The 13,544-nt window shown below is 41.2% G+C and overlaps 1 protein-coding gene across 6 annotated transcripts in view; it reads right to left on the bottom strand.

Moving 5' to 3' along the window:
* The window catches only part of AXDND1 (axonemal dynein light chain domain containing 1), a 51,361-nt gene that overhangs the window by 27,223 nt on the left and 10,594 nt on the right, over positions 1-13,544 (bottom strand). For all 6 annotated transcript variants that reach the window (XM_045189137.2, XM_045189130.2, XM_045189158.2 and 3 more), the window contains 7 exons: positions 12,928-13,048; positions 12,119-12,204; positions 10,121-10,177; positions 8,818-8,920; positions 7,143-7,264; positions 1,573-1,713; positions 776-880 (listed from right to left, as the gene is read on the bottom strand). In XM_045189137.2, coding sequence (XP_045045072.2) covers positions 776-880; positions 1,573-1,713; positions 7,143-7,264; positions 8,818-8,920; positions 10,121-10,177; positions 12,119-12,204; positions 12,928-13,048 — 735 coding nt within the window. The remainder of the gene's footprint in view (positions 1-775; positions 881-1,572; positions 1,714-7,142; positions 7,265-8,817; positions 8,921-10,120; positions 10,178-12,118; positions 12,205-12,927; positions 13,049-13,544) is intronic.

A 13,544-nucleotide genomic window follows, 5' to 3' on the forward strand; every position in this document is an offset into this window, starting at 1 on the left:
CTATTTTTTCTTTGTTTACCAGAGCATAGGTTTTCCTTTTAATTTACAGTGAAGCTTCCCTTAGAATTAAAAGCCCTTCTGAGAGTAAATACAAACACAGAAGTAAAACAAATAGAAGCATTCGACACACCTTTTTCAACACACGCTCCTAAGGAATATGAACTTTGCTACAGGAATGAAAAGCCAGCTAAGCAGAATTCTTTCGATTTTGCTGAAAGCCAGGAACCACCTGCACCAGTTCCTGAAGCCTCCTTCTAGCTGGAGGCTTCCATTTGTTCAATTCACTGGGAAAAAATTAATTGTCTGAGGTGTCACACAGGTGAGTACAACCATAAAAATTCCACAAGCTGTACCCATTAAAATTCCCCCCCAAAAAACTAGACTCACACTACTAATTAGGAAAAGGTAAATAAAAGCCAGATGCCTTTTCATAGCCACCCGATTAATAAAAGATGTGGGCAAAGGGGACTCGCATAGACTGATGAGAGCATATCCACCGGTACAGCCAGTTGCTCTGTGGAATATGTGGCAACATCTAGCGACACAAGGCTAGATGCCCACTACCTATGCACATCCTGTGGCCCCCTACCTGCACTCCTAGGTAAACGCCCCTGGAAAACCCTCACTCAAGAAGACATTTACACAATGTGCACCACAATAGTGCCTGGAGGAGTTAATATACATAATGAATTGTTATAATTTTTTTTAAGTCAAATGCTTCTATAAAATTTTGAAATAAAGTGTAAAGCAAGTATGACTAAACTTGATAACTCACTTGGCATTTTTCTCAGCATCTAAGAGAGCTTGTGTCAAATCCCTGTGGGCTTTCTCTGCTTCCTTTGTTAATTTCATATCATGTGCCCGGACCAAACACAGTTCCCTGAAATAAAGCAAAGAGATTCTATCACCATAGTTGAAGATTTCCAAAAGGTCTATACTCAGGAAATCAGACTCACACCGAGGAATCTTCTTAGTTACCATGGGTACATCTCTTCTGGTTTTCCCACCTTACAAACCAAATCCGTAAGTCTAGCGTACATCTTGGTGAAATCTTGCCAGGTTTGGCAATGGAATCAGGCTGGCTGGAAAGGGCAGAAAGAAGGTGTGGGGGTTCCTCTGGAGTGGAGTGAACAGGTGCTGACAGGCGAGGCCTCCAGCTGGCTCTGGGCTACCCTCTTCATTCTTGCCAATAATTATCTTGCTACAAGTTTAGATGGTCACTAACCTTGGTTGCTACATATGCTCGTTCTCTTTCTATTTGAACCTGAACATCCAGAATCAAGGCACTGCTCTGTGAACCAAATTAAGGAAAATACCTCTACCTTAGATGGAAGGATGAGATCTTTTCCCTACCGAATACAGTGCCCCAGTTTTGTGTTCACCTGTGTAAGCCACGTCTCTGTGTCTGTATCTACGTCTGTCTCCAGTCCTTTCTGTTCTCTTGCTAAACATGAAAAGAGAACAAAATAGTTCTCACCTTTAGCCATTCTACTTTCCTTAAATATTTCTCACTTCTCTTTACAGACATGACTCTGACTTTTGTTTTGTGTTTAAGATAATCACAGTTTCTACCTGGTCAGTTCCTCAATAACATTCTTGAAATTGTACAATTCTTGTAAAATGCGCTGGTCCATCATTCGCTGAGTCACCAAGTCCTTGTAGAAGTCGATCATCTGCCGGGCAATTTGGTCAAGCAATTGTACGTACCGCTGTCTGCACGACAAAGAAGGAAAACAAGACGCCATGCAGAAGAAAAGGAAAAGGAGTGAAAACACGTGTGAGAGAAGGTAATGTTAGAGAAAGAAACGGTGAACGGGCACAAAGACAGAAAAAGAAAGGGATCCAGGTATTCCTGCCGTGCTCGTACAAGTGAATGAACCGTGAAGAATTTTAACCAGTCATAACTATTTGAAATATAATATCTGAGACGTAAAACAAAATAAGGACTCCTTGCTTCCTTCTTCTAAATTATAAACTCTATAGGAAACATGTCTTAAGTACTTACATATTTATAACACCTAACAGAGCACCTTGAATATAGTGGAATTCTTATAAATAGTTGAATTCATAACTAAAACCACTTTTCTCACACTGACCAAAATGTATCTACTGTTTAGAAATAAACAAAGAGCTTAAATACAAAAAAAAAGACATTTATTTTGCTCCTTAATAAAATCAAACAAAATATTTGGAAATGACCACAGATGATAAATTACAAATACAATAATTGAGCAGTCTTTATTTTATATTAAAAGTGATTAAGGTATTATACCCTAACCCTGAGACCCCAGAATTATAATATATTTGTGTCAGAATGGTCAGTTAGTTTAATCTCTCACCCACAGAAAGAATTACTCAGCCCTTATTTAAACACTTAAAGTAAAAGGAAGTTTATGACCAGCTCAACATGCAGGTCATATATCAGGAAATATCCATTTTAAAAACACCTTCTTTAGGACTTCCTCTCTAGTAACACAGGGACAAAATGCTCTGCAGGGCCCTCTCAACACATTATAGCTACATGCATGATAGAGCATACTTTCTAAAGCATTCATAGGCTTGCAGCAAGAAGAGAAGCTCTAGGAATGAAACACAAAAACAACAAACAAAATTCAATGAGCTAAGAATGGAGTAGGAGGTGGTAAGCAGCATTCATCAGGCAAACCCAAAGTCAAGGTTGCCCCAGTAAGAATACCAGCGTTGGCTCCCAGAAACTAAGTCCTCAGCCGTGTTTCAAAGGGAGATCTGGGTGTCAAACTGTTGCATCAAGCCAGGGTTCCAGAAGGGAGAAGATGCAAATCCCCTCTTCGGGAGGCATCCATGAATTCTATCTGGAGGATTTAACAATTAAGATTGGCCAAATATCAGCCACATAAGCGAAGAACGTAAAATAATGTGTAAATAAACCATCATGAATGAGACTCAGAAGAAACAACAAACAGTAGAGCGCCAGACTGATGGTCTTCACCTGTTAGAATTAACATATTTAGAATATAAAACCATCCGTGAAGTGTTTGAGAAACAAAAGTGGACTCTAAAACGAATTAAGTGACGAAAACTTACTAAATATGATGAGACAGATGTGGAAAGAAACCAACAGAACTCTTAGGGGAAAGATATAATCACTGAACAGTAAACCCAACGGATGGGTTACAGCAGACTAGATAGAGCTAAAGAGGGTACTGACATCCTGGGGAAAAAGTACCCAGAATGCAGCACAGGGACAAGGAAGTGGGACTTATGAACAGGAGACTGAGACAAAGAGCAGAGAATGCCAATGTTTAATATAAATCTAATGGAGTTCCAGAAAGAAAAAACAGGATGGAGAACAGATATCCATCCAAGAAATCATCACTGGCAATTTTCCACGACTTGTGAAGGGCACCAATCTATACATAGGACTGTGGCATATAGACACAAGAATTGTAAAAGCAATCCAGTGGAACTAAATTTACTCTTTTGACTAGAATAATGACAATAACAACAAAAAGACCCTGAAAAAAAAAAGAAAGAAAGAACACTTCTTAATTAAAAAGAAAGACCCTGAAATATGTGAAACAACACTAGCAAAACACTGGGCAATGAGAGCAGGCGACCCCTGTGAGACCAGACATCAAATAAGCCCTACGGTCGCTCCAGCTCGTGGAGAGAGTTTCCAGGCTACAGCACAAAGAGGGAAACGAGAAGGACCGCAGTGGACTCTGGGTTAAGGAAACGGAGCTCAGAGTCCAGAGAGAGGGACGTGACTGGAGTTCAGAGGACAGGCACCGGACAGAAAAGGGCTGCAGAGGAAGAGACCTCCAGAAGTCTGCAGAGGGTTCCCCTTACGTGTTCAGCTAGGTCAGGACTAGGGCATAATGTGCACTAACTGCCTGGGGCCACGGGAAGAGCCATCTGGAAGGATCAGAGGAGAGAGAGCCCAGCACTCACATAAGGCTAGAGGTGCCCGTTCCCACTAGCCAGCCTGGAAAAACTCATGCTTCACAGGGCACTGGACACAGTACCAAGAAAAGTCTTGCCTCAGTAGGACTCAGAAATAATTAGCCCTGTGTAGGGTGGTTAGATTGTTTGTTACACGACATTTGATGCACAAAGAAATAGGTGTATTTTTGAGGAATCATGATAAAATGACTACCTGAAAATACTTCATATTTTTTATTGAGATACAATTTATAGGCCATAAAATTCCCCCTTTTTAAAGTGTATAATACTGTTCAGTAAACTCACAAAGTTGTGCAACCATCAGCACTAGGCAAATCCAGAGTATTTTCATCACCCCCAAATGGTACCCATTAGCGGTCATTCCCCCTTCTCTTTCTCCAAGTTCCTGGCAACTACTAATCGACCTCCCGTCTGGACTGCCTCTTCTGCATGTTTCATACAAGTGGAACTATACACTATGTAACCTTTTGTGACTAGCTTCTTTCATTTAGCATAAGGTTGTCAAGAATCATCCATATTATCTCCCTTATCAGTACTTTATGCCTTTTTACTGTCAAAAATATGTATGTGTCAAAACCCGCAGGACTATACAACACAAAGGATAAACCTTAATATAAACTACAAACCTCAGTTACTAATACGTCAACATGGGTTCACTAATCATAACAATGCGCCACATTAGTCCAGGATTCTAATATTGAGAGGAACTGCATATGGAGGAGAGGGGGTATATGGAAACTCTATCATATGCTCAATTCTTCCGTAAATCTACAACTATTCTGAAAAAATTTATTTTCAAGCCCTGCCTGGTGTGGCTCAGTGGACTGAGTGCCTACAAACCAAAGGGTCGCCAGTTCAGTTCCCAGTAAGGGCACATACCTGGTTTGCAGGGCAGGTCCCCAGTGGGGGGCATGCAAGAGGCAACCACACATTGAACTTTCTCTCTCTCTCTTTCTCCCTCCCTTCTCCTCTCTCTAAAAATAAATAAATAAAATCCTTAAAAATAAAGAATGAACTCTGCTGAATAATATACATGCTGAAATATTTAGGGGAAAATACACCGATGTCTGCGACTTACTCTGAGGTGCATGAAATTGGTGGGTGATACAAGGATGGCTAGCGGCTAGACAAACGATAAAGCAAGCTGAGTCAAACGTTAATGGCAGAATCTAGAGAGTGGGTATATACGAGCTCACGGTAAAATTCATTCCATTTTTATGGGTATTTGGAAATTCCCATGATAAAATATTTGGGAAAAAATAACAATAACTGAAAAAGGTCATGTGCCTGTATCAAAAGATACGTACGGTGTCAACCAAAAAGAATTACAGCATCAGCCCTGTTTCTGTGTAATCTGAGGGTCCTGCTGTTCAGCTCATATCCCAGCTGGCAGTTATTCCTCCCACTATAAAAAGCAGTTGCGAGGGATGGGGAGAAAAGGCATACAACTGTAATTGAATAACAATAAAAAAAATTTTTTTTTAAAAAGCAGTTGCTATGAAATGTTTCACATGAAATTCTCCTTCTGCAGCAACAGGCCGCAGAGGCAGGTGCCCGAAAAGCAGAGACACACACGAGCTGATCAGAAAGCACTCGGTGAGACAAAGCAAAGCACAGTAGCATGTGAACAGAGAGAGGAGGTTCAAGGCTGATCCAAGTACTTCCTGGGCTTGTACAGTGTCACCATTTACCAGGGACTTCTATCGGATGCTCACAGCAAACTTGTGACTCAAGGGGGACTTTGTCAGATGCCAGACCCAGGACAGCAGACTTTCTCATTGAAGGTTGCCCCTAGACCAGACCTTCAAGAGAGCTCCGACAACAGTGAAATGCAGGCCACCAGATTACTCTGGACCTCCTGAGTGTTTCACCTTTCCACACCCCATCATGGGCGTCGGCAGCGATCACTCTGACGCCTCATTGCCTAATCTCGCCTCCTTGGTGTTCTTTGCTCCAACTGCACCCCATTCTAAATCCTTGGCTTCGAAGACCTACTCTGACCCTATCTCTGGAACTTCGGAGTCTGTACTTTTGTCTCACTGGCGTCTGACAACTTATCTTAAAGGACTTTGGCTTCCACTTGCCTGCCTGTCTTTCTGTTTAGACTTCCTGGGATAGCACCCCACCCTATTTTGGCCTAGAAGCTGACTCCTGAAATCTGCTAGAAGAGTCCTCCTTATACCTGCTCCTCAGAAGGGAAGGGTTGGATACACTGGACGTCACCTAGTTCCTTTGCCACGATTCCTCATCCGCCCCTCTGGCTTTGTTCTTACACCGACAACTCGGACTTCGGTTGTCCCTGTCTCCCTTCTCCAGCTCTTGATGGTGTTCCCACAACTTACTCCTTAGTACTTCATCTTGACCAGTCTCTTATTAACGGCTTTGCTTCCAGCTTCTCAGCACAGTCAGATAGGGCTGCTCAGCGCCCACCAGTCAGAGGGCGGACAAACAGGGCAAATTCATGTTATTCGTGCCCATTCAGGAGAAACAGGCATTCAGAGGTTTCTTACAGTGTGCCATTGGTTCTATGGCACGAAAGCTGCAGACATGGAATTGGACCCAGTATTCCAGTTCTTCTATTCCTCTCAGCTTTTGGAAGCTACCAGGCCATAAGAAGAATTATAGTGACAGTAGTCTTTATCACCATCATCTACAACAAATTACGCGTATTGAGCACCTAATTCTGTGTTCTCATTTAAACCTCACCACAATCCTATGAAGCATCTTAATGCTTGAAGCAGAGTAGACACTCAAAAAATACTATTGACTGATTTGTTCATTAATATTTGGACTGGTTAGTGACCAAACAGACAAAGGAAAATTTTCAGGGTAGCTGTTACACTCATGTACAGATGAGAAAAATAAGGCTCAGACTCTTACCTACGTCACACAGAGGTGGTAGTCTGAAACCAGATCGGTCCGTCTGCGGAATCTGCCCTCTCCCCCCATTCCACGCAGCAGTTTACCCCCACTCACGAAAGATTATGGTGTCAAACATCTCGACAGAAATCCCCTGAAGGAAGTTCTCAGCTATTACATTCTTATTATAGAAAACACAATGACAGTGCCATCGGGCTCCTTATTATCAGTAGGAGAGAGAAGGCAGCGTAATTTTGTGGGTTTTCTCAGGAGCAGAGACAACGACAGAATTCTAACACGAGATCCAGAGGAAACTGGAATACCCCAATAACTGCTCTCACCTGATTTTGGACAGTAGCTCTCCTCTGTCTGCACAGTCTACGCTGACTTGTCGAATAAGTTCATGAAACACTGTATTGTAAATGTTCTGCTCCTTATGCAGTATATGCAGCAGTTTGTGCATCTGGCAGAAGAGAAGTTAATTAGCGTTTATTACGGTCTTCTCAGTAAAAACCATTCTAGGAGTTAATCACTCCAAATGTGAATTAAGTTTTAGAGGCACCTTGATTAATTTATTTCACTGATATTTTCTATTATAAATATATATACGAAATGATACCTTTTTAAAAAATTTGTGTCTAATCATTGCACCTCTTTATATGATGCACTGAGGTCATGATATCACATTCATGTTATTTCTGCCAAAACACACAACCTGAACCTAATCACGGCCGCACATCAGACAAACCAAAATTGAGGAACATTCTCCAGAAGCACTGGCCTGTGCTCTCCCAAATATCAAGGTCAAGAAAAATAAAGAACTGTCTCAGGTTATAGTTGTCTACAGAAAAGCGACAAATAGTAGCACTGTGTGATTTTGGGATTCTGAAAGAAAAGGGAAGATAGCTATAAAAGCCATTATAGAGACAACGGATGAATTTGAAATATGAATTTGGACGACCATTACAATGTTAAACTTCCCGATTTTGAAAGCCGCATTGCGGATATGTAAGAGAAAGTCTTCATCCATAGGGAATAGACCCTGAAAGGTTTGGTGGTAAAGAGGCATGACGTCCCAGCTTATTCTAACATTATTCAGAAGAAAAAAACTATGCTTACAGAGATATGTGGAGGAGAGAGAATGAGAAAGCAAACAGGGCACAAAGTAAACAACTGGTGAATCTAGGTAAAGGTTACCTAGGAGTGCCTTATAGTGAACTTATGTGTATGTTTCAAATTCTATAAAAACAAAAATTTACAAAACAAAAAAGAAATAGCCTTCATGAAAAAAAATCTGTATCTATGGGAGCCTGAAAGAGCCCTTTCATTGAGCACAAAATAAAAATTACAAGTGATAAGCAAGTACAACTTAATTGGCGGTGTTTTCTATTGGTACCTAAAATAATAGGGGTCTTATAATCTGTGGTGCCTAATATTCAGTGGAATACAGTAATAATAAAACAGTGGACCCTGGACACGGCAAAGGTTAGGAGTCCCAGCGCCCACGCTGTCGGAAATCCATGTACATCTTTTGATTCCCCCAAAACTTGACTCCTAACAGTCTACTGTTGACCGGAAGCCTCGCCAATCGCATAAACAGTTGATGGACACATACTGTGTATGTCCTATGTATTACACACTGTATTCTTACAATAAAGTAAGCTAGAGAAAAGAAAATGTTATTAAGCAAATCGTAAGGAGGAGAACATATATTTACGTATTAACTGAAAAAATCCATGGGATGACATACTCAACCACGCTGCTCAGGGGCCAGCTGTCCTGACAGTTAACTGCATGCTGCTTCCCACGTGCTGAGATCTCCACAGCAACCACGTGAGGTAAATATCATCGTCATCTCTAATCCACAGATGAGGAAACTGGGGCACGAAGACACTAAATGACTTGCCCAGGTCCCCAGCCAATCAATGGCAGGGCCAGGGTTCCAATCCAGGCATCCCACCATCCGGAGTGCGCGCTCGTAGCCACGAGCTGGGTTGCACTGACCGCTGCAGTTACCTTGGTTGGCCCTGTGTAGTCCTGATTTTCCACACCAGCCCTCTCTAGCATAGTGTCCATCACGTCGCTCAGCTGGATCACCTCTACTCTTCTGTTAGGTTTCCTGAAAGATTGAGGTGGCGGGCGTAGTAATTACTGTTACAGTAGGTCATCCTCAAATCTCAAAATGCATATAACATGTATAAAGGAAATGCATGTACTATGGCATATTAATGGTACCTTAAAGAATTAGACATGTAAGTATTGATCTAGTGGGATACCAGTAATACAGTTTTAAAAAATGCAAATAGTATGATCCTCTGTTCTGTAAAAGAAAAGAGTGCTCCTCCCCCCCCAAATTCTATTGTTATGATTGTAAAAACAGAAAAACGTGGAGAGGTAAACACCAAGCTATTAATATTGGTTACTTCACAGTGTAAGACAGGGGGGAAAAAAAAACAGAGAAAAACAAAAAGACTGTAGTAAAATGGAAAAATACTAATGGTTAAATGTAGCATATAAAAGTATTTTATACATCATCTAGCAATCCCAATTCTCGGGATTCATGCAAAGGAAATGAAGGCAGGACCTCAGAGAGATTATCGGCAGCCCCGCGTTCATTGCAGCACTAGTCACAACAGGGGGAAACAACAAAGATGGCCGTCAACGAACGAATGGATGGAGAAAGGGTGATGTATACAGACACTGGAATATTATGCAGCCTGTAAAAAGAATGAAGTTCTGCCACACACAACAACATGGATGATCCTGTAGGATATCACGCTATGAAATAAGCCAGTTACAGAAGGACAATACTGCATGATTCCACGCACACCAGGCATCTAAAATGATTAAACTCATAGAATCACAGAGTGGAATTGTGGTTTCCAGGGGCTGGCAGGAGAGGGAAACAGGAAATTGCTAATCAGCAGGCACGAAGGTTCAGTTACGCAGGGCAAGTTCTACAGATCTGCTGTACGACACGGTACCTACGTTAACACCGTCGTGCACGCTTAGAACGTGCTGGGAGGGCTCTCATGTTGTGTTCTTACCACAATAAAATAAAATGTGAACACAATGAAAAGAATTTCAAAACTGTTTTTAAAAAGCGTTTTACAAAACTCAGGTATTATAAATACGTAAAAACTGAATATGCAATTGGACAAACGGAAATGCTGATTAGATGACAGAATTGCGGGCTATTATTGTCTTGGGTTTCTGCTGTCCTTTTAATATATTAAACTTATATAAATTTATATTAAATAACTTAAAGAATACAAGTTATTCTTTCTAAGAAACACTTTTAAAAATCAGCTGCACTTACATGGATGGGAACAGCAATAGCCTGTTTTCACTGTCTTTGAGGAGAGTGGTGTATTTGCTGCAACGGATGAGACAGGTAACTGTTACTGGAAGAACACCATCCGGCCTGCTTATCACAGATCACAGCATGATCCGCCTACGACCTCTCGGAACTGAGACGCTTGAAGGTAACCAGAAAGGGCCACCATTTTGCACACGCATCATACCTAGGTAGTCTGAGACATGTACAGATACAGGTGTGATGGTGTTTGTCACGTTTGGAATGTTTTTAAGTAAAGGACCCTTAATTACATTCCTTAATATGTCAGAATATGAAAATTGCCTTGAGTCACTTAAAAACAGCCTTTTCAAAAGTGGAAGGATTGTGTAAGAACACTGAAGTCAACAAAATTAAGTGACTAAAGAGGTTACAGGATTAATAAGAAACAAAGATAAAACTGGAACCCAGTTTTCCGCCCCGCCCCCACCCCATCTGTCCTCTGGCAGGTGCGTGTTCACACCTGAACCAGCGTCTCCGTGAGAAAGACACGCTGATCCTTTAAATCCATTCTTAGTTATGCACCGTTTTTCTTCCCCTAGTTGATAAGCACTAGGGGAAGAAAAAAGGTCCTATGTCTACAAAGAAAAAAGGTCTAGTCCTTTGTTTCTTTCCCCTGCTGGAACTCAGTTGGTTAATAAGGTCCATTTTCAGAATTTAGGTCAGTAAAAAAATCTCCAGGGACTATAAAGACTCAGTTTCAAAAATGAGTGGGTACGAAGGACTAGAAGCAATGACATCCCAGGAGCAATGAGCACACCTAGCACCCAGATCTTGATTTCTAAGAATCATTCTCCACTAAAAGGAATCAGTAGTCCTTGGAGGAGTGGCTCAGAGCTCATATCGGATGAACCTAAAAAACTTATTGAGCCAGAAAATAAGAGAACATTCAGAGAATTAATTATGCAGACATGCCCGAAGAACACAAGAGCTAGCTCAAAGGAGCAAGCTTTGGCGAAATCTGAGAATTTTTGAATATCAAAGTAAATAATCAGAGTAAAAAATAACTCATTGGACACAAAAGAAATCCTAGGTCCATGTGGTAAAATGCTAACTAACAAATAGAGAAGAAAGGCTGGAGCTAAGAAAAGCCCTGTAACTACGGGTTGCTAGAAAATATGAACAGACGTGTTTGGAGGTGAAGGATCATGAAGTCTCCAACTTACTCTTGAACAGTGTAAGTGTGTGTGTGTGTGCGCGCACGTGTGTGTGTGTGTGTGTGTGTGTGTTAAAGCAAGGGAAGCACTCAGGGAGTTGGAATAGAGGGTACGGGCAGTGCCTTGTCCTGTTTTTGTGACTTGTTTATAATTTTGAAATTACATAAAAATTGAGAGGTACCCCCAAATCGGTTCTATTTAGGCCTTTGACAGAAGATGGTTCTGAAGCCCCCCACACAAGGAAGTGCCATGTGACATAGGTGCTGGGCAGAGTAAGCGGAGTGACAGCGCCTGCGCATTTCCTTACAAAATCTCAGTCCAAAGTTCGAGTTTTTTAAACTGTGAAACAGCCAAGTGTTGTTCCAAAAAACAAAAACAAGATCCCATTTTCAGTCCTATAACAGGGAAACTGGGGATGAATAGTCGGCGTTGTGGAGCTAAGCCCTGGAATCGTGCGATATGAGAATTCGGCTTAGAGGGCTGCTTTCCCTTTGTCTCCATGGTCATTGTTCAAAACCATTCTTAAAGAGGCATAGCCAAGCATTGCGAACAAAGATCCATTTTTTTAAAGTCAAAACTAAACAGTAGGAAAAGACAGAGAAGAATTTAATCACTCAAATCCTAAATTCTTTCAACGCTTTTTCACTAATTTCTTTAAGTGATTTCTTTCTGAAATGGTATCAGGACGAAAGGCCAAATGTCTCCTCCTTCCAGGAACACGAGTGAACGGTTTTCAGGCTCCTCTATGCCTCAAAGGAGGAAACAGTCCATTTGTCAGAAACTCGGTATAGACCATGGTACTCACTCATCGTAACACTCCAAACCCGAGACTCCTGTGTTTGACACAATATGAAATTCTTCGGGAATCAAAGTATCTGTTAGTTTCTTTGGCTTAAAAAGAATAACAAGAATGAAAACATTAGTAGATTTTTAAAAAATGAACTGCACAAATCCTAATTCCTGTCCTGAAGGGATGCTATTTATTATGAGATTTTGATGAGAAAAATAGCAATATTAGTAATATGGGACATGGCAAGTAGTAAAAAAAATTTTTCACCAGAGCATATCTTGTAAAAAACATGAATTACATAATAACCTTGGTTTTAGTATTAGTTACAGTATCCCTTATACTCTTTAGAAGTCCATTGACTCTTTTTAAAAAATTTTTATTGTTATTCAATTATAGTTGTGTGCCTTTTCTCCCCATCCCTCCACCCCACCCCAGCCAAACCCACCTCCCTCCCCCACCTCCACCCTCCCCCTGTCCACTGACTCTTTAAAATTCAATAGGAATTTGAAATTCACCTTAGCAATATCCCCCCCAAAAAAGAATTCTATAACTTTAAACTGTGGATTTCAGGAAACAAATCTAGGCTCCTATACTGTATTTTATGGATTAAGTGAAGGACCGTAGTTTGGAAAATGGCTTAACATAAAATACCTTTTATCTTTTCTCACTAAATACCCTTTCCTAGAAATAATTAAAAGTGCTATGAAAACTGCTAAGCAATGCAGGTTGTTGTTACAGTACAATATTGCTTTATATTTTGGGGAAAACTTTGTTTTTTAAGTAAAGAGAGGAAGATGAAACTATTTATCAAATGCTTTATTTACCTTGTGAGGCACAATGACACCATCACGTGACTGTAAGGAATGGCCCAAATGCGGGGGACAAAGCGCCCTCTCCCTAGCCTCTCCTTTAACATATTTCATATCATACAGAAAAGAAACATCCCTGAAAAGAAAAATATGTTTACAAAATCAGTTTTGTGTCCGGCAGCTGGGTAAGAGTGGGTAAGGTTTCCCCGGGTTATTTCCTCCCTTACGCCCTTGATTTCATCTTTGCCCACGTCCTTGGGGGTCTCCTTTCATCCCTCGTGACCTTGTGTGTCTCCCCCTCTGTGGGACACTCCCCTTGGTCTATAGCTCAGGTCCTTCCCCGTTCTAAAGACCTCCCGTGACCACGCATTGTCATGTCTCCGTGATGGACGGACAGATCGATGAGCTATCTTTTCTCTCTCACTTTCTGTCAAATATAGAACTTCTCAAAATTTCCCCCAAATCTGACTTCCATCTCCATCTCCGCTCCGAAACTATCCTCCAGAAAGCTGACTGCTACGACCTTGCACTGCTAAGCTATCGGTTCTTATCTTCCACTGCTTCCCTGGATTTTTTCCAGCGTTGGTCACCTTTTTAAAAAAAACACCACCCTCCTCTATCCAATGTGTTGC

This window comes from Desmodus rotundus, chromosome 12 (assembly GCF_022682495.2).
Source record: "Desmodus rotundus isolate HL8 chromosome 12, HLdesRot8A.1, whole genome shotgun sequence".
Lineage (NCBI taxonomy): Eukaryota > Metazoa > Chordata > Mammalia > Chiroptera > Phyllostomidae > Desmodus > Desmodus rotundus.